The sequence below is a fragment of the Aedes aegypti genome, chromosome 3 (genome assembly GCF_002204515.2).
Source record: "Aedes aegypti strain LVP_AGWG chromosome 3, AaegL5.0 Primary Assembly, whole genome shotgun sequence".
NCBI classification, from domain to species: domain Eukaryota; kingdom Metazoa; phylum Arthropoda; class Insecta; order Diptera; family Culicidae; genus Aedes; species Aedes aegypti.
Genome location: NC_035109.1, coordinates 190,858,979 through 190,880,880, shown reverse-complemented (window position 1 = coordinate 190,880,880; position 21,902 = coordinate 190,858,979). Strand labels below are relative to the sequence as shown.

Here is a 21,902-nt window from a genome sequence, read left to right as displayed (position 1 = left end):
ATGGCAATTTATTCGCTTAATTTGTCATAAAATTCAAATTTCATGTGTATAAAGTTTGATTAAAATTGCTGAAAAATATGTGAAATGTAGAACAAGCAAAAAATCGGAAATGGTTTAGCCAGAAATTGTTTCATCTTACAAGTAAGAAGCAGGCATGTTACCACTAAATCAGTTTTCACAAATGATTAGTATTGTGCACAAACTGAATTAAAAAGAGCTCATGCCTGCCTAAGCGGCTTTCGCAAAAAATGTGACAATGTTGATTACTAAATTATTTGTTGCTATTTTCTGTTGTTCTATAATTTTCCCAGGGATATTCTGATGAAAATGAATCTCACGAAAAGTAAAATATTCTTAATGAGTACCTATCAAAATATTTAGAAATCGCAAATAACAATGTTATCACCTTTTTTTACAGACATCAGGAGACCTGATAAATCAGCTAGCGCATGTAAGACCACTTACATGTCAGTGTCCAACCTATATAAATTTTGTATTTCTGCTGAGAGTTTATTAGACCAACCAGCCCATATAAACATAACAGACACATCAATTTTCCGTAGTCGAATCCTTGTTGAAATCAAATGTTACTGCATTGCATTGCTCATTGCTTTATCTAATGGAGCAAAGAAACAAATCCTAATCAAGCATCTTCTTGAACCTATAATAATTATTATAAAATGAACCAGATGTGTGAAATAGAGAAAAAAAGTAGTATTTATATTGTGCACATCCTCACATTCTTGCTTAATGATCGTTAACATTCCAAATTCATATACAAAATTGATGCCAGAATTCTTCTGAATTGGTGCACGTTTCCCTGAAGTCATCCAGTGCTAAAAAATATTGATTTGATAAATTAAATGGTTGAATAATTGAATTTCATAAGATATTGATATGTTTCTTATTACACTTACTTTTTGTGATTAAAAATGCCAAATTTTCAAACTTTATCAAAAAAGAATCCAAGAGTGCTGCAAATCATTTTAAAACGTCCTCTTTCTACACTTTTCTTGCAAGACCCATATAAACGCGTCCCTGATCCATCCAAACAAAATTTTTGAACTTCTATCTAGGTAACCTTGTGGACCCAGTTTTTGCTACTTTCAGCAAACTTGAAATGGCAAACTCGCGCGCCATGCCCCGCGCATGCGTGCTCGTTAATAAAGCAATCGTTGCTACACTCATTTCTGAGTTAACTACCAGAGATGTATGTGCTGTCACAATCGATGTTTCTGTTGGTGACCTCAACAGGAAATACGGCTATTGTTCGGTATATTTACCACATGATAAACCATCCCCAATGCTTTTTTTTTATTTTTTTTATATTAAACTTTGGGAGGGATTATTAGAGTATGTTTAAAACTACAAATGAACTTTAACACTTCACTTTTTGCAAAAAAATAAAATACTAAAATCACTAAGGTGAGCAAATAGTGATTTTAGTATTTTATTTTTTTGCAAAAAGTGAAGTGTTAAAGTTCATTTGTAGTTTCATCCCCAACGGATGACTTCAAACGAGTTGTCGTACACTGCGTAACAAAAGGCCTTCCGCTGATTGTGGGCAGTGATGCCAATGCTCATCACATCACTGGGGCAGCTCAGATATCAATTTGAGAGGCTCCAGTCTTTTTTTTTCCTCCTAAGCAATGGGGGGATAATCTGCTCAACAGACTCCGGACAGAGGTCCAGGAGTGTGGGGTTGGGGACCATTTACTACGTACAAGCAGTAAACAGGACTACACCCCCGACCCACTAAACCATTTCCATTGCCGCCTAACCCTTCGTCTCTCCGGGACCACCAAGAAGGCATTGCTTCGGAGAGGGGCTATTGCACATCGCATCCTCCAGGTTAGCTGCGTAGCCATGCAGCAACGAACATCGATGACACGCTTATGGGGGTCCTCCAAGGTAGCATGCTGGCGCATTGCCAGCTTCCCGGGTGGTCCTCACCTCCCGTTGTCCGCTGAAGACGGGCAGGGTCGACCACTAAGCCCGCGCCCAGCTGCACCGCAGGTATCAAGAACTGATACTGCGGGCTTCGCAATTTGACCTACTGAAGGCTCAGGCCCTATCAGCTAGCACCAGCTGGGATTGCTGACGAAGGGGCCTCACCTGCCCCAAACAACCAGAGGCTCGTATCCACCCAGTAGGCCGGCGCCACGACAGCAGCGCTACCAGGATGTTCTCCCCGCGGCCACTTAATCGCTGTAAGGGTCGATTTCGACCGTAGGGCACCGGTATGACCTACGTAGCCGACTGCGAACCCTTGGACCACCTGTTGATTTGCGTCTGCACTAGTCACTCCTCGAGTCCACACGCCACCTCCTTTGGAGTTCCGAGACGATGTGGGTGATAGCCGATGAAACGGCATTTCAGCCAAACTCGTCTGCACACATCCTCTGGACCAAATTGTCCGGAGTCGTGTCCCGACCGCATGTGGCAAACATGCGGTCACGCATTGTGCGGAAACGCGGGCACACGAACAAAACGTGTTCCGCCGTTTCCTCTAAACCTGCACAAACTGGACATTCGGGAGAACCCGCATGACCGAAACGGTGTAGATATTGTCTAAAGCATCCATGACCCGAAAGGACCTGTGTTAGGTGGAATGTTAGTTCCCCATGGCGCCCAGATATCTAACCTCGGAATCAACCTGTGAGTCCACACTCCCTTGGTGGAACTGTCCCACGCACGCTGCCATTTGACCATGGAGGTCGTTCTGGCAGTCCTGCGTATGCCTCTTGTGCCGCGCCTTTCGAAGCACTCTATGTCTTCCATGATAAGGATACCAATAGGCATCATACCGGTGATGACACAAAAAGCATCGTGTGACACGGTACGGTACGCGCTCGCAACCCTCAGGCACATTAGCCTATAAGTACTCTCTAGCTTGCTACGGTAGCTATCGGTACTCAAAGCCGTGCCCCAAGCCGGGCCACCATACCTCAGTATGGACGAGGCGACACTGGCTCGTATGGCTTACGCTTGCTGGCGTACACCGCAGAGCTATTGGACATCATCCGGGACAGTGCCACAATAGCTGTGGAGGCTCTCTTGCAGGCATAATCGACATGGCTACCGAAGGTAAGCTTGTCGTCGATCATCACCCCCAAGTGTTTGACGGAGCGCTTCGAAGTGATTGTGCAGTCGCCTACACTGATCACCGCTTGCTGCACCGACTTTCGGTTGTTGACTACAACAGCCTCAGTTTTGTGGTGAGCCAATTCCAGTTTCCTGGAGCTCATCCACTCCTCCACAATTGCGATCGAGTGGGCTGCAGTCAATTTCACTTCTTCGATCGATTCACCGTAGACCTCCAGCGTAATATCGTCGGCAAAGCCAACGATGACCACACCTGCCGGGAATTTTAATCTCAACACCTCGTCGTACATGACATTCCATAACACCGGACCCAGGATGGAACCTTGCGGGACTCCTGAGGTTATGTGAAAGCACTTCCGACCCACCTCTGTGTCATAGACTAATACCCGATTCTGGAAGTAACTTCCGAGAATCTTGTACAGGTACTCGGGTATCTCCAGACGCAGGAGCGCATCAGCAATAGCCGCCCAACTGGCACTATTAAATGCATTCCTTACATCCAGAGTCACTACTGCGCAGTAGCGAATACCCCTCCTCTTACGCTGGAGTGCTATCTCAGCGGTTTTCTTAACCGTCAGAATAGCGTCTACAGTGGACCTCCCTTTCCGGAAGCCGAACTGATTGCCTGAGAGACCATTTACACCCTCGGTGTACCTCGACAGTCTGTTGAGGATGATCTTCTCGAGCACTTTCCTCACCGTGTCAATCAAGCATATTGGTCTATACGCCGACGGGGCACCGGGTGGTTTCCCCGCCTTTGGCAATAGTACCAGGCTCTGCCTCTTCCACGCATCTGGAAATACTCCCTCGTCCAGGCATATCTGCATAGCAGATCTGAACATACCGGGAGCCTCCAAGATTGCGACTTTGAGGGCCAGGTTTGGAACTCCGTCCGGACCTGGTGCCTTCCCCATGCTTAGGGATTTTGCAATCCATACAAGTTCCTCATCAGTTACTCTATCCTCATCGCCAGCCCCAATCCCCGGCTGTCCTACAAAAGGAGGCCATGGGCTAGGGTTGTGGCGCGGGAAGAGCCCCTCGATGATCCCCTCCAGCATCTGTGGAGATTGCTCCGTAGGAGCAATTGCACCTCTTGTCTTCGCCATTACGATCCTGTAGGCATCACCCCACGGGTTCGCGTTGGCACTCTGACTGAGTCCCTCGAAGCAGGCCTTTTTGCTTGCCCTTATCTTGGACTTCAGCGCGACTTTGGCAGCGGTGAACACCGCCCGTCGTTCTTCACGCTCCTGCTCGGTACGTGCTCGCTGCATCCGTCTCCTGGCCCGTAGGCAGGCACGGCGCAGGTTCGCAATAGCTTGAGTCCACCAGTATGTCGGTGGTCTCCCATTCCTAGGGTGGACTTTTCTAGGCATGGTCGCATCGCATGCACGCGTAAGCACCGCTACCAGTTCGTCCCCGCTTAGGCCGAGTAGGTTACGCTCACGGCGGAGCGCCTCCCTAAGTACTTCATCATTGAAGTACGATGTCTTCCACCTACGAGGGCTTGGCCTTGACCTAGCCGCTTCCTCAACCCGCTGCCTGCTGTTGTTGTAGTCGATACTGTAGCGAACCGCCAGGTGGTCGCTGTGAGTGTAGGCATTGTCTACCCTCCAGTTCGAACTACTCGTTAGGCCAGGACTACAAAAAGTAACGTCGAGAATCGACTCCACTCCGTTACGGCTGAAGGTACTTTTGGCACCAACATTAGCCAGATCGACATCTAGCACGGCCAGTGCCTCTAGCAGGATTTGACCTTGGTCCTATCAGGGCCTTTACAGCCCCAGGACTTGTGTCCAGGTTCCCTGCACCTAAAGCAGATCACTGGTTGCTCATGTATGTTCAGTGAACATACTGACCAGCCAACCTTGACCTTACCTACCTTAGCGGACTTATTTGCGTCTGCCACAGGTAGGTGTACTAAGGCCACCTGAGTACCTGCCGGACCTTTCCGTAGCTGAACGGCGGTGGTGGGCACCTGCACTTCGCACTGTTGCCGCAGTGCCGTGACGAGCTCTTCTGCGTTGGTGATCTCGTCAAGGTTCATCACCTTCAGAGTCACTGACTGCGTCAGAGCCCTCACTTCAACACCAGCGCCAAGGACCTCTTCCGCCAAATTTTTGTAGGCGGCGCCCTTGCGCTCCTTGTCGCGCTTAAGCTCGAGGATCATTTCACCTGTACGAGTGCGTCTGACACTGCGTACGTCGGCTCCTAGATCCGCAAGCTTCGCGTCACTGCGCACGCCTTCAGGACTTCCGAGTACTTGGACTCTTCCGTCTTGATGATGATCGCATCACCCTTTTCGCACTTGGCACCTACCCTCCTACCTTTCTTAGGTCTGGTATCCCTGCGCTCCTGATTCTCCTGTTTCTTCTTCTTCTTCTTCCTCACTACGGTTGTCCAGGGGGCGTCCCCCCCCTGCTCCGCCCTGACCTGTGGTGATGGAGGACCTCTCAAAGGTCGCAACCCCCTGTTCCCATCACTCCGTGAGGGGCCAGCCTTTTCGGGCCCACTCTTCTCGGCTTTCCGGGACGCCTGGCTGGGGTCCGATTTTCCGGCACTTCTGCCGGTTTTCGGGGTTAGTATCCGCCTGGCCTTACGAGCGCCGCCGGGTAATGCGAAAACGAAGGGTTCCGTCTGGGTAGACTTCGGCACCTTCAATTCCACGGGTTCTGCCGCAGCCACCGTCACCATGGGTTCAGCATGGTTCTGCTTGGCCGCCAACATTGACTTACGAAGTCTAAACAAGGCCTGCTTGAGGTCCTTGCTGATGTTAGACTTCGAGGACGCAAAGTCAATTATGGAGTCGAGCTGCTGTGCAGCCACTTCCATCGCAGAGAGCCCATCTCTACTTTTATTGATGGCCCTCATCAACCACGCTCCATCCATAACTTCACCCGATGCGTTAGCCGGGGATGAACTATGGGTTCCAGCACTGGCACTACGTGCACTGCTGCCTCCTCCTGCTTCTACTCTCCTCAACGGAGATCTAGCTAGCCCACTTCTTGCGAAGGGGTTCGCTTCCCTACTACTGCTACTACCTGCACTACCACTACTAATCTGATTATTATTTGAATTTGTACTCATTTTGGATCCCACGAGTAGCACGGGAAAAGAGGTCCACCACGCCAGAGCCCTGCATTAACGCGCAAGGATGGAAAAAATCGCCTCTAGCGACTAACAACATAGTATTTGAATGGTCTAAGAGGGCCGTTGCTCTTGCAGAAGCATGATTCGAACAGCTCATCACGCGTGCATAGTAAGGATAAATGGAGCATCTGATGCACTGTTTGTCGCGGGACAAACCGTTTGTCGGATGTTGTTACAAGTCGCGATTAACATAAATCAGAACGCGTTCACGGCATAATTTTTCACTCAGACCATACCCGATTGACATTCGAATCTTAAATGGCATACCACAAGGTAGATCGCGGAATAAAAACGTAAAAATCCCCCAAAAGTTATGACTTTGGTTTGCGAACAATTGATCGTTAGCACACATGCCGAGCGATTCATTTTTCGCAGAGCGGAGTTTGTTGTTAGGACTTGACGACTAATGGTTAATCGTTGTTGCTATGATCGCAAGACAAAGAACAACCGCGATGCATAATTTATTTTGTCATGATCACTAGATTTCCATCCTTGTTAACGCGGTAAGGGACAAAATACTGTGAGGGGTGCCCAGGTGCCCCACAGGCTCCGTTAATGGCCGAACATCTTTTTCACCCCTTCGACCATTCATTCCTCAGCACGGTTTTTCGCATCACACCTTGAATTGGGGTTACCCCGTTTGGTGGACTCTTACCACCGGAACGGGTTGTCCGTAGTTCTATTCTAGACGCCGGAACTACACGGCCCCCAAGAGAGGCTCCAGTCTGATGGAATACTTAAGTAGTACAGACCTTGGATTACTTAATATAGGCAATCGCCCAACCTTCATGGTTTCTAATAGAGAAGACTAACACTAACACACTAACACGCTCTGCTCGAATAGAATCAGTCACGAGTTGACGAATTGGCATGTATCAGATGAGGAATCATTATCTGATCATCGCTACATCTTCTTTGAACTTTCAAATGTAACTGCGCAGACTTTGCGTTTTAGGAATCCCCGGTCAACAAACTGGGAACTCTATATTGAATTGGTTGCGACCAAATTTCATGGATATTCTCCGTCCATTGAAAATCCAAGTGATCTGGGTGATGTTGTTGATACTACAACATCCTACATTATGGAAGCTTTTGAAGAAGCATGTCCTCTGATGTTTGTAAAGACTACAAGAGGGACCCCATGGTGGAATTCCGATCTGACTAGACTCAGGAAACAACGTAGAAGGAGTTGGAAGTTCCTGTTTATTCAATACACACTTCCCCGGATGTGTGGTGTTACCTGCTAGCTCCCCGAGACTAGGAAAGGGTGACAATTACAGGGTCGTTTACCTTAGATCTCAACACTATACACCCACAGAAGGGACTCACCTACGGCGGGAGCTACACACATGCACGTGTGTTGCGCGACACGTGCCCACCGATGTTGCAAGGTGGAAAACTGACAAACAGTGCCGTACCTAGGAGGGGCTCAAAAGCTACTCGAAGAGAAGAATTCACATTCGATACACAGTAGGCGAGGCCTGGCGACTCCTTTTATGAGTCCGAACTATCGAAGCAAAGTTAAGAGTGGTGGAGAAGACAAATAGATAGCCGAATCTTAAATAAAGTGTGCTACCTACAAAGCAATTCAATTCACATGCCTGTTTATTCGCCAATTATGGCATTTTTGAGTGACGTCACAACGTATTAATGGGGTACTTGCGGTTCATTCTTGTTCTCGAGCGATGGTGGTAGCAGCTGGGGGTTGATGATGATGACGGGCGAATTCTGTTGCTGAGAGGAGAGGCGAGGCTTGTGATGATGGTTGATGGCTTGGCTGGTCAGTCACCGACGAGACGAGTCCTTGGCGGTCGTAGGTACAGGAGGGGCACAGGGCCCACCTAAATCACTTCGGCGGATTATCCTCCCGTGAAGGGGCAACTGGGCAATGGTGATGATAAGGCCGGTCGACTGATAGGGCCAGCAGTCAACGTGGCTGATTTGGCGAGGAGCAATGACTAAGTGGTTGGACCGGGCGTGGCGTGGCAATATGGTCGATTTGATGAGTTGACCAGGAATACCGGCCGAACAATGGAACAATAGGCCAGCAGGGCCACGCTTCCGACGAAATTCCCTATTCTGTCCCAAACTGGCGTGTCGAGGAGTTTTCTGGTGCGCTTGTTCGTGGAAATCGCCGATGCTCGATCCTATTGAATAGAAGAACGGCCCTTGCTCCGCCAAGAGAGGGTAGAAAAAAGAAAATGGCCCACGAGATGGACCTACCCCATGGTTACTAACGTGTGACGTCACTAAATTTTCACGTTACAAGTACAATCATTTTCTTGTAGTCTTTAAATTACCTTTTCCTTGTCAATCTAACACTTGACCTTCCTTCTTGACGCGACGTTACAATAGTTACAACGGATAGCTATAATTACAATAGGAACAATAGGTTTTTTTTGTCTATTCACACAATTGCTTTCTTCTTTTGAGCACCACCAACCTTTTATAATTATTGTTTGCACTACAATCTACTACACTAACTATGCATGCGATTTTGAGCTTAACTACGCATGCTATTCTGAAAAGATTCAACTAATATTAGAAATCTACACCACTAAATGTAAGAAAAACTCACTATCAAACTTAATAATTATTTTCCGGCGCGCACTACAATTCCGACTAGTGTTTCGGACAGAATAATCTCCTCGAGATGAAAGCTGAGGTATTTAATTATCTAATTGGTATGACCGAGCACGAAAAATGCCGAAGTACCTATAATGCTCTTCCAATTTGGCAACCCTTCCATCCTACTCCATCTGTGGGCAAATGATGAACGTACGGCGAGCTTTTATGTTTTACTCGCGCTCAAACCGCTGCAAATGGGTTACTTCTCTGAAGCGTATTGGTGTTGGGATCTAACCGGTACTCACCCTTTATGCCGACAGGTGGGTACCACTTGACTGCATAAAGTGAGTGACAAGCACAGTGGGGTTAATGGGAAGGAAAAATGTCTTGCGGGGAAGCTGCAAGTAGCAATTGGAACCAACGGTTACAGTGGACATGACATCTACGGATGAACCAAATGTCTTTTCATGTAGTTACGAGTCTCTGGCCTCGGCTCGTAGTATCGTAACTACTGAATCGATTCAATGGGCACTTAATAGTTACTCCTTTCAAATCTCCAGGAGCGGATGGGATTTATCCTGTTCTGCTCCAAAAGGGATTTGATTTTATCAAACATGTTTTGAAAAAGCTACTTGTAAGCAGTTTTGCTACCGGGTACATTCCCAGATCCTGGCGTGATATTACTGTAAAGTTTATCCCGGAAGGAGGACGTGCGTCGTATGAAGAAGCGAAGAGTTTTAGACCAATCAGTCTGACCTCTTTTCTTCTGAAATGTCCGGAACGCATTATCGATCATCACATCCGTGATGTTTATTTGGTAAACATGCCTCTTCATGTCAATCAACATGCTTACCAATCTGGAAAGTCCACTGTGACTCTTTTACACAAAGTTGTATACGATATCGAGAAAGCATTCGCTCAGAAGCAATCCTGCTTGGGTGTTTTCTTGGATATTGAGGGTGCCTTTGATAACGTGTCTTTCGATGCCATATTGGAAGCCGCACGAAACCATGGGCTACCTACAATGATTACCAATTGGATTCATCAAATGCTCAAAAACCGACATCTCTTCTCGACATTGCGTCAAGCAGCGATTCGAAAATTGAGTGTTTGCGGATGCCCCCAAGGGGGAGTCTTGTCACCACTTTTGTGGAATCTCGTAGCAGATACGCTATTGAGGCAACTCAATAATTGCGGTTTTCCAACTTATGGATTTGCCGACTACTATCTAGCTCTGATAGTTGGTATGTGCATAAGCACCCTATTCGACCTGATGCAAAGTGCTCTTCAGGTAATCGAGAGTTGGTGTCGCCAATATGGCCTTTCGGTTAACCCGAATAAAACATCTATTGTTCTTTTTACGGAAAGACGAAACCGCGATGGAATTCGACACTTACGTCTTTTTGGCACTGAGATTAATGTGACTGATCAAGTAAAGTATGTCGGTGTCATTCTAGATTCCAAACTTTCATGGACACCTCACATTGATTTCAGAGTCAAAAAAGCTTGCATGGCCTTCGGTCAATGCCGGCGAACCTTTGGTAAAACTTGGGGCCTCAAACCCAAATATATCAAATGGATTTACACAACAGTTGTTCGACCAATATTGGCATATGGATGTCTTGTGTGGTGGCAAAAGGGCGAAGTGAGAACAATCCAATCAAAATTGGGCCATCTCCAAAGGATGTGTTTGATGGCGATGTCTGGTGCGTTTTCTACAATTCCCACAGCAGCGCTTGAGGCCATTTTCGACGTTGCGCCACTACACATATATCTTAAACAAGAAGCACTTTCTTGCTCTTACCGTTTATGGGTACTGGATCTACTGGAGAAAAATCCAGTGAATCGTAGATCTACACACACTTCGTTGTTTCCACTTTTGGTGAATTGGGACAAAATTGTCCTTGCTCCAAGTGATCTCACAATTGTTTGTAACTTTCCTTACAGGACATTTACCACACAATTCCCTTCACGGGAAGAGTGAACGTCTGGCTATTTGGAAAGAAGTATATCAAACAATATAGTATGTTACACTGATGGCTCCCTTCTTGAAGGTAGAGCTGGTGCAGGAGTATATTCTCGTGAGCTAAGGCTGAATCAGTTTTACTCACTTGGTAGAAACTGCACCGTTTTTCAGGCGGAAATATTTGCTCTTATGTGTGGAGCGCAATCAGCACTTCAACAGCGCGTAATGGGTAAAGTCATATACTTCTGTTCAGATAGTCAGGCTGCTATAAAAGCTCTCGCTTCGGCCAACTCAAGGTCGAAGCTTGTTATCGCATGTCGAACTCAAATTAAGGAACTGAATTCAGTCAACTCTGTAAACCTTGTATGGGTACCTGGCCATTCTTCCATCGCTGGAAATGAATTGGCTGATGAGCTAGCTCGCGATGGAGCATCGCATGACTTCATTGGCCCTGAGCCGGCTATTCCAATTTCGAAGTGCTGGGTGAAGCTTCAGATAAACTCTTGGGCGGCAACTCAGCACAAGCAATATTGGAATAGTTTGGAGTCATATCGTCAAACAAAATTGTACATTACTGAGCCATCTCCAAGGGTGGCGAAGTATTTAACAAATCTGTCAAAGCAGAATTGTAGTCTCTTGGTCAGAGCGTTGACAGGCCACTGCCGACTCAACTATCACATGGCAAATATTCAGCGTGCTGACTCATTTGTGTGTGATAGTTGTGACTCCGATTATGGAACTTCGTATCACCTTATATGTAACTGTCCAGTTTTTTCGCAAATGCGATTCCAATTACTTGGTAAACACTTATTAAGTGAAACCGAATTCAGAAGCCTGAATCTTCAGGACATTCTGTTATTCTTAATCCGCTGTGGTAATGAGCTTTAGGCTCTCTTTACGCTCATGCGTTTTGCAGTGTCCTTTTTAGGGCGCTGTTCAAACCCATTGTGGTATGGATCTACATGCTCTCAATTCGCTTATGCGATTTTCCCTCTTCAAGGGACCCCACTCCTATTTCCTCCCATCTTTCCCTTCCCTTTCCTCTCCCTTCGGGAAGATGATGAAATAGGCTCAAATATGGCGATGGCACATATCTCCCAACTGGCGGGGAACGTGCCTTTGGAGCCGGCCTTCTGATACCTGATACCCAGTGTTTTCTTGTAGAAGTGCAAAAGACTTCTCGGCTTCTGTAAAGCAAGTATCACGTAAACATTTCCCTCCCATCCCTAAATTGACCTGCATTTGGACGCAGCCGGCGCCGGTATTGTTTGTTATAATAATGAGAGCACCAGTACTTACACATTGAAGATGCTACTGATCCTGAGTAGCATCTGTTGATTCCCTGTGTAAGTACAGCTGTTCTTGCAATAACGGAGTAGCAACTGCGGGCGGTCAATCATGCTCATGACGCTTTGTATAAATTAATTCGTATCAATCTCCTTCATTCTAACACTGCGAAGTGGTTGTGAGGTTGAGTACGTGGATCTAAATTGGAAGAATTTTGGTTCGAATCCCGCTCTGTCATTTTTATTTTTATTATTTTTTGCGGATCATAAACGGATGCGGAAGTTATAATTTTATGCATTTGATTCAAAATTTCGAGCAATCAGCAAAAAAACATAATGCATATGGAGCCTAAATCGTTATATCATGAGTCCAAATCATGGTATATTTCCATAAGATGAAAACACTGAAATAATATTATTGTGAGTTTGAGAATCTGATTTTTACCCGTGTAGAATTCTCATCACTATCCTATCAAAATCCTTCAAGAATTCTAATCTAAAACCTTCCATAATTCTCTTCAGAATGCTTTCAAGAGCATCATCGAAATCATTCCTGGTCATTCCGATTCTCATAAGAAACCATGTTGGGATCTCATTCGAAATCGGGATTCTTCTAGGAATTTTATCAGAACACCTCCGAGATTTTATCAAACCACCTCTAGGAATTTTATCAGAATACTTCCAGAATTCTCTTAAACAAAATATTAGAATTGAACGGTAGTCTTCTTAGTAATTTTAAGGTATTCTCATTTTCTTTTTGCAAAGTAAAGTGAAGTGTTGAAATCCAGATAGTTTTTCATATGTATTCTAATAACATCTATATATTTCTAGCGAAGGGCAACAGGGGGAAGGTAAAAAGGATTTAAACACCATCGGTCTAGAGAAAGAGAGTTCGTCTTCCGAGGAAGAGTCCGATTCCGATCACAGCGGTGAGGAGTCTGTAGTTGAGGATGATAAGCTTTGTGAGGAAGACATGGGTCTTGAAACGAAGGAATCAGCGGAAGAAGTTATTGACGATTCAGTTTCTCCTCCAATAGAGATGCCACCGAAGAGTGAAAATTTGATTAAATCTGATAAAGTAGAAGAAACTAAGAATAAAGTTGTGGACAGGAAGCCGGTGACCTATGTTCACGTGGAACGTGATCCGAAGATTCAGGCTGCGCGCCTAAAACTTCCTATTCTGGCCGAAGAGCAGATCATAATGGAAACGATAAGCGAGAACTCGATCGTGATCCTTGCCGGAGAAACTGGCAGCGGTAAGACGACTCAAGTGCCTCAGTTTTTGTACGAAGCGGGATATGCTAATCCGGATCGTGGTCTGATTGCGATAACGGAACCTCGGCGCGTCGCTGCCATCTCAATGTCTAAGCGAGTGGCAACCGAAATGAACCTGTCGACCGAGGTGGTGTCCTATCTGATTCGGTTCGAAGGCAACGTGACGGATCGCACCCAGATCAAGTTCGTAACCGATGGTGTGCTGCTCAAAGAAATAGAAAACGATTTCCTGCTCTCGCAATATTCGGTGATCATCCTAGACGAAGCGCACGAGCGAAGTGTCTACACAGATATTCTAGTGGGATTGCTTTCACGGATTGTAATCCTGCGTGCCAAGAAGAATAAGCCATTGAAGTTGATCATCATGTCTGCCACGATGCGGGTGAAGGACTTCACGGAAAATCGTACCCTTTTCAGCAGGGTTCCTCCGGTGATCAATGTGGAGTCGCGGCAGTTTCCCGTGACCGTTCATTTCAGCAAAACGACGGCCAGTGACTACGTTCGGGAAGCTTATTTGAAGACGGTCAAAATCCACACCAAACTGCCGGAGGGCGGAATGCTCATTTTTCTCACCGGTCAGAAGGAGGTCAACCACGTGGTGAAAAAATTGCGCAAGGCGTTCCCATACAAGGGAAATAGTTTGCCGGTGGAGAAACCTTCCGGCGAATCGTCAGTCGTCGCTGGTGAGGATTCCGATGATGACGACAAACAGCTGGAGCTGATGGTTAACACGAAAAAAGCTGCCAAAATGGAGAAGAAGAAAAAGAAGGTAAGAGGATATAGTCAGGTTTCTTATTGGGGATGATAGGGCATTTTCAGCAATGTTACAAATCATATGGCGTGTTTTACAGCTTTTGAAAGTCGCCATACGATTTGTAACTGTGCTGGAGATGGCCTAGATCTCATACACTTAGTTTTAGTGTTTAGTAAGATCTACCATTGGGGCCTTTCTTAGCCGAGTGGTAAGAGTCCGCGACTACAAAGCAAAGCGAAGCTGAAGGTGTCTGGGTTCGATTCCTAGTCGGTCCAGAATCTTTTTGTAATGGAAACTTCCTTGACTTTCCTGGGCAATAGAGTATAATCGTACCTGCCACACGATATACGAATGCGAAAATGGCAACTTTGGTAAAGAAAGCTCTCAGTTAATAACTGTGGAAGTGCTCATAAGAACACTAAGCTGAGAAGCAGGCTCTGTCCCTGTGAGGACGTTGATTCCAAGAAGAAGAAGAAGAAGAATTACCATTAACCCTCTAATTCCCTTAGTAACTTCAAGGCTGTATCGATTTTCGACGAATTTGGAACCAAACGAATCATATACTTAAATACTATGGAATAGTTATTAGAAAATGCTTCCATACTCATCAGATTACAGTTTGCTGTCAATATTACAGCAGAACGATTAGACATCATCCTTGAAAGCGCCTCTAGACCCTTAGAAGCTTTTCTAAAATGTCCAATCTCCCATGTATTCTTCAAAACATTATTCGAGGTTCCATACTACAGCAATTTTTTCACTAATTGCTCCGATTATTCATAGATAGTTTTTTCAGGGATTGTGCCCGAATTTCATCAAAAAAATTCTTTTAGGAAATTATTCAGGTATTATAATTTTCTTGCAATTTATCAAGAAAGTTTTAGAAAGAATTTTATCAACAATATAGGAGTTCTTTCAGAGTAACAACCTTGTAACAAATCAATTAAGTATACTCACACAAGTTTCATCTGAGATTACTCTTTTTTTTTTTTTGAAATTCTTCGCGGATATTTCGGAAAATTTTCTCCAAAACAATCTGGAAAATTTTCTTGGCTTTTCCGTGGAGACACCCCTGTATGAAATAAAATCTTTGAAAAATTCCTTGAGTATTTTTTTAAAAAATGTAGGAATTCCTGCAGCAATTTTGAATTCTTGAAGGTGTTCTAAACGGGAATGTTGGAGTCGTAGGGAAATCATTGTAATATTTTTTTGGAGAATTTGAAACTTCATTGACAAAAAATGTCTGAAACGATCTTTGGTGGGATTCTTGATGTAATTTTCAAAGTAATTTCAGTGAATTCTTGAAGGTATTTTAAACGAAATGCTTAGAAAGTTCGTGAAAAATCTTCTGAAAAGATCTTTGGAGTGATATGTGAATAAAATCTAAAAAAAACGAGCAGTAATACTTGTAATGTAGCATCCAAAAAAAACAAAAAAAAAATCTTATAAGATTGTCGGATCAAACATTTTTATAAGATTTTTTTATGCTTCGCTGCATTACAAGTATTACTGCTCTTTTTACTGTAGCTTTCATTCACATATCACTTATGAATTGATCTCTCATGTCGTGATTCTTTTTAGGTTTCTTTCTGTTTTCGTTATTCATGTAAGGACTTTAATTACCCGTAACGCGGGTAGATCACCTTTTCGTGGTGCGTTACGGGGTAAGATCTACCATTTGAACCCTAGTCTCATCTTGTTTGTTGGGTTAGGGTAATATGTTCTGGTAATTCAAGGATTCGCGGTACAAAGTCCTTGTTACTGGCAACAGTTTTTAAAAATTAATCTATTTTACCTAGCAGATGATTAAAGACTCGGAGTTGGTCAATCCCGAGACTACACTTGAAGCCAGGATAACAATCATGAGTATTAACTCAACAAGGACTGTAAGTTCTGGTAATTCAAGGACTCACGTGAATTCTGATTACTAAACAAATTTTCTAGCTTGATTCGGTTTTGCTGCTAGCATAAAGTCCCTTTTACTAGTATTTTTCTGAGACTAAACTAAAAGCGAAACAAGGATGGGACTAGAGTTCCGTTGCATGGTCAAATATCAGTAGTACCGATTTGGTTTCTCAGAAATTTAATCGATTATGTTTTCTAAGGGGCGCGCCTTCGCTGAGATGTAAATTTCTATGAAGGGTGTAAATAGCGGGACCTTTTTATCATAGTCGATTTGTATCAATATCTGAGGAATCAAAACAAGAACTGTACAGAAATCGATGCTTCATTACCTATCAATGGAAATGGCGTAATGCGACATGCACTATACACTAAGGATACGGGTAATGTCACAATAGATCTAAATACTGGTCGCAGTGGCGCATCCGAACAGAGAAAAAAAAGGACTTTAATTCATAATTTTCATGCAAGTGGTCTCTAATGTCTTATTTTCAAGACGATATGTCGCTACCAGCCCTGAATTCCCCAAGGTATTACCTACCTTGATACCTTGATGGCTACAGCGTAGTGTCACGCCATTGCCGGGTGTATTGTAGAGCTCCATCTTCGTCGGTCTTGGGCGAAACTTCTCCAGTTGCCCCGAACGTTTAGGGTCGCCAGGTCCTCTTCTACTGTCTATAGCCTGCGTGTTCGTGGTCTTCCCCGAAGCCGCCGACCTCTACCTGGTTCCCTGCTGAATATTATTTTCGCAATTCTTTCTTCCGACATTCGCACTAAGTGACCAGCCCACTGAAGTCTGCCGTATTTTACACGATTGATAATATTCGCATCTTTGTACACTTGATACAACTCGTGATTCATGCTTCTGCGCCACACACCATTTTCGAGTTTCCCACCGAGTATTGTCCGCAGCACTTTACGCTCGAAAACACCGAGAGCTTTCCGGTCTGACTCTTTCAACGTCCACGCTTCGTGCCCGTAGGGAGCCACCGGAAGAATCAATGTTTTATACAGGGCGAATTTTGTTTCCGTTTGCAAGCTGCGGGACCTAAACTGATTACGTAGTCCGTAAAAGGCCCTATTCGCAGCCGCAACACGTCTTTTCATTTCACGGGAAACGTCGTTGTCACATGTCACAAGTGTTCCAAGGTAAACAAATTCTTCAACAACTTCAAACACATCCCCATCAAACACTACCTCAGCACCTACACCACCATGCCTGACTCTATCTCTACCTGCAACCATGTACTTCGTTTTGGTAGAATTAATGGTCAGTCCTAATCCTCGTTGTCTCCTTCTTCAGAGGCACGAAGGCCTCTTCCACTGACCTGCGATCGATTCCAATTAGGTCTATATCGTCCGTAAAGCCAAGGAGCATGTGCGACCTTGTGATAATAGTGCCATATCTCTGCACGCCAGATCTCCTAATAGCACCCTCGAGTGCAATGTTGAACAGTAAATTCGAAAGTGCGTCTCCCTGCTTCAATCCGTCTAACGTCACAAACGAGGTTGACACCTCGTCTGCGATCCGAACACTTGATTTCGTTCCATCCAGCGTAGCACGTATCAGCCTAATTAGTTTCGCCGGAAAACTATTTTCAGACATTATCTGCCAAAGCTCATTTCTTTTCACTGAGTCGTACGCCGCCTTGAAATCAATAAACAGATGGTGAGTCTGCAAGTTGTACTTCCGGAATTTGTCTAGGATCATTCGCAAGCTAAACATCTGGTCCGTTGTCGAACGGCCCTCACGAAAACCAGCTTGGTATTCGCCGACGAAGGACTCCTCCAGCGGTCGCAGTCTGTTAAACATGATGTGCGACAGAATTGTGTACGCCGAATTTAGCAGGGTAATTCCTCTGTTTTTAGCACACTCCAGTCTGTGCCCTTTCTTATAGACAGGCCGGATGAGGCCATCCAACCAGCCGGTGGGCAATTCTTCGTCCTCCCATACCTTCAGAAGTACTCGGTAGATCGACTGGTAAAGCTGCTCGCTTCCGTGCTTGAGAAGTTCGACCGGGATCTCGTCCTTCCCAGCAGCCTTACAGTTCTTCAGCTCGCTGATAGCCTTTTTAACCTCTCGTATGGTCGGTGGGTCCACAGCTTGATCGTCGTCATCTATGTTCATCCTGTTCCTCGCTACATTTTTATTTCCACCGTTCAACAATTGCTGAAAGTGTTCCTTCCACCTGGCAGCCACCGCCGTTTTATCGGTCAGCAAATTTCCTTCTCGATCATTGCACATGGCGGGCACCGGTACGGTATTGTGCCGCGTACCATTGACCGTTGCATAGAATCAGGGTGACCAGCGCACCGGGAAATCGGGAAAACCGGGAAAAAGCCGGGAATTTCGAATCACCGGGAGAAAACCGGGAAATATACGGGAATTTCAATTAGTACCGGGAAAATTTTGCATACCAAGTAATGTTTTAACCAGCACGATCTATACCAGTGCTTCCCAAACTTTTTCAACTTTCGCCCCCTTGAGGCCCCTAATATGTGATTCACATATTTTAATTAAGCGCTGTACGCCAGAAAATTTCCTTGACTCGTATATCCATAGAATCATAATACAATAACTTTTATGTACATTTAAGAATATTTTCTTAAATATCGATAACCCACAGTTACTATGAATGATTTATTGGACTGTAATTTATGATATCGATTTTAACAATATCTTGCGTGCATTACAGGCTACTGAATCAGTCATTCCATCATCTGCCGTTTCTAAAATTACTGCAATCATTTTCAGAAATTGTGAATAATAAATGTTTGATGTTTCTGGGAACGCATTTTTATCCAATCCAAATACCCTGAAACATATATGAAAATCCAGAATGTTTTTCAACTCATTGTTCAATGCTATTTTTCTAACACCAAGAAAACTCGATTTTTTTTGGAAGTTCTGAAAGTTCAAATCTCTGAAAATTCTTCAAATGTATTTTTAAAACACTTTTTAAAAATACATTTGAAGAAATTACGTCTTTAGAATCGTTGGAACCCGATTTTTGTCTGCTAAATTTTTCAAAGCTTGTTTCTAAATGATTTGTACCATAATAACTAATGAAAAAGAGTGCAATCGGAACATGGGCACATTAGATTTTTTTTTGTCCGTTCTAAAAACTCATGATATTAAAAAACCTGAATGCATCACACAATCATCAAGTGTTGTCTATCATCATTTGAAAATGATCATGATTAGAGATATAACGGTTTAAGGTAAAATAGTCCTGGAAATAGTTAAGTTTGGAATTGATTAACCATCAGATATGTGTTCTACAAAGGTTATGAGTAATTATTTTCAAATGCTCCCGTGTTAGCTTTTTAGCCCCCTATCTAGATTTTTCGCCCCCCAAATTCTGAAATAATTGCCCTGAGAAAATGTTCTAGATTTGTGGGGATAAAACATAACAAAAATTATATGCTGATAACCATGGAACGAAATGTTGAACAATTGATATATTCATTTTTATGTCTACCAAACCTGTGACCGTTTAAAATTTAAACTATGATTCATTCAAAGATTGACTCGATCCCATAATATAAACAAGGGTCAATCTTTTTTTAGCACTGAACTTGTTCATAACAAATTTTACGATTACCTAAAATGACCGTCGTAAAATATCGTTTCATAGATCAAACTGATATTTAGCAGAATCAGTATAAGCCCAGAAAATTTGAATGCGCAGCAAAATATCTGATTTTCGTCTACCCCTAATAGAAATGCTTTGGTTTAAACAAAAAACTCGTACTTAAAAGTCGTTTGAAATAGTAAAACAATTCGCAATAATGTTTCTTAGCATATCATTAAACCGGGAATATTTTTGAAATATCGGGAAAAAACCGGGAGAAAACCGGGAATTTCAAATTGACTTTTCACTGGCCACCCTGAATAGAATCTCCGCATATCATTCCGGTTTTTGTTTTTTTGCGCGTCAGCTACCACACTTTCTTCGTGCTGCCTTTTCTTTCTGCGGTGGATTCGCTTTTCATCGGCTCTCGCTGCCCTGTACCGCTCTCTGCTTTGTCGGGTACCGCCCACAAGCATACGGCTTCTGGCGACATTCTTCATGTCTGTCACTCTCTGGCACTCTTCATCGAACCAGTCGTTTCGTCTTCGTCGTCGACCAGTGCCGATCACTTCCCGCGCCGTTGTTGTCACAGCTTCGTGGATAGGGTCCTACAGGCTATCGGCGTCTCCAGCAACGTTGATTCTTCCCAACTGCTCGTCTAGTTGCTGACGGTACTGCGCAGCTACCCCTTCAGTCGACAAGCGTTGTATATTGAAGCGCAGCGTTCTGTTTGTTGTGGAACTCGTGACGCTGGATAACCGCGCCCGAATTTTAGCTACAACGAGATAATGATCCGAGTCGATATTAGGGTCTCGGAAGGTCCTGATATCCATGGCTTCTGAGAAATGTCGCCCATCAACCAGCACGTGGTCTATTTGGGAGCAGGCATCGCCACTCGGGTGTCGCCAGGTGTGTTTGCAGATATTCTTTCGTGCGAAGTAGGCACTGCTGATTGCCATCCCTCTAGCAGCAGCGAAGATTACTAGCCGCAGGCCATTATCATTGGTAACAGAATGTAGGCTTTCCGTTCCAATGACGGGTCGGAAGAAATCTTCTTTCCCGATCTGCGCATTTGCGTCGCCGATGACTATCTTGACGTCTTGTTTTGGGCACTCTCCGTAGGCCTTATCCAGGCTCTCATAGAACTCATCCTTCATGTCATCGCGCTTATCGTTCTTTGGCGCATATATGCTGATCAGGCTGTAGTTGAAGAACTTGCCCTTGATTCTCAACACACAGATTCGGTCGCTTACCGGTTTCCACCGAATAATTCGCTTCATCTGCTTCCCAATCACTATGAAGCCAACTCCACGTTCTGCTCTGTCGCCACCGCTGTAGTAGATGTGGTACTTGAATGAAGTGTTGGCGATGGAGTCCACCGCTCGGAATTCGCGTTCTCCGGTTCTCGGCCAGCGTATTTCCTGGATAGCTGCCACGTTCACGCCAACATTCCGCAGTTCACGAGCCAGGAGTCCTTTATTCGTTGCCGGGTTTGTTGCCTTAAAATCAATCCGTTTGTTCTACTTTTGTCTTTTTTGGTTGGTGAAGAGTCTTCGATAGGCCACCTAACCAGGGTTGCGCTACCTACATCGTGCTAGAGGGATTGCCTCCTCGGTGCTGACACGATACAGCAATGTCCGTTTGTTCTTTACATGATGACCACTGTCATAGCCATCACAACCATCCACCTTTGGGCTTTGGACCTGCAGTTCTGGTTCTTAATAGTTTCAAGTTCTTTCGGACATGCTACTATGGTGAGCCGTCATGCGCTAGCGGTGTTCCCCAAGATATTATCTAGGAAAATATACAAAACGCTCTCCAGAGAAATATTCTTGATACGTCGCTGATGTTCAAATATATGAAGTCCATTTTAAGGAAAAGGCTATTTTTTCCTTAAGATAAAATAGACTGTTTTCTATATCTGACTTAGATGATTAAACGCACTTTCAGATCATTTGATAAACATTCTTGTTTTTCATGGAAATTAAATAAATATCACCATTTTTGTTGTTGTTTAGAACAAAACAGATATATTTTTACTGAAAAAAACATACCTTAAAATTTATCATTATATTTTTTTTTTTTTTCAAAGGTACTATCTTATCTTTGAATATCTCAACACTCCCTAAATTGTCTTCTCAGGGTCCGTTTACAGACTTATTGTGCTTCCCCAATAGGGTCCTAAAATTTTTAATAAAATCTTGTTTTTATTTAACAACCTTATTTAACGGAAACATTAGAAAATTGAGTAAAAATGTGTTTTTGGCTTAAACTTAAGCGTTTGGCACTAAAATCGGGACAGGGCTTTAGGACCCTATTGTTAG

General features: G+C 44.2%; 1 protein-coding gene across 1 annotated transcript in view; it reads left to right on the top strand.

Moving 5' to 3' along the window:
• The window catches only part of LOC5568853 (probable ATP-dependent RNA helicase kurz), a 28,249-nt gene that overhangs the window by 4,131 nt on the left and 2,216 nt on the right, over positions 1 to 21,902 (top strand). The window contains exon 3 of the mRNA XM_021848996.1: positions 12,904 to 14,116. Coding sequence (XP_021704688.1) covers positions 12,904 to 14,116 — 1,213 coding nt within the window. The remainder of the gene's footprint in view (positions 1 to 12,903; positions 14,117 to 21,902) is intronic.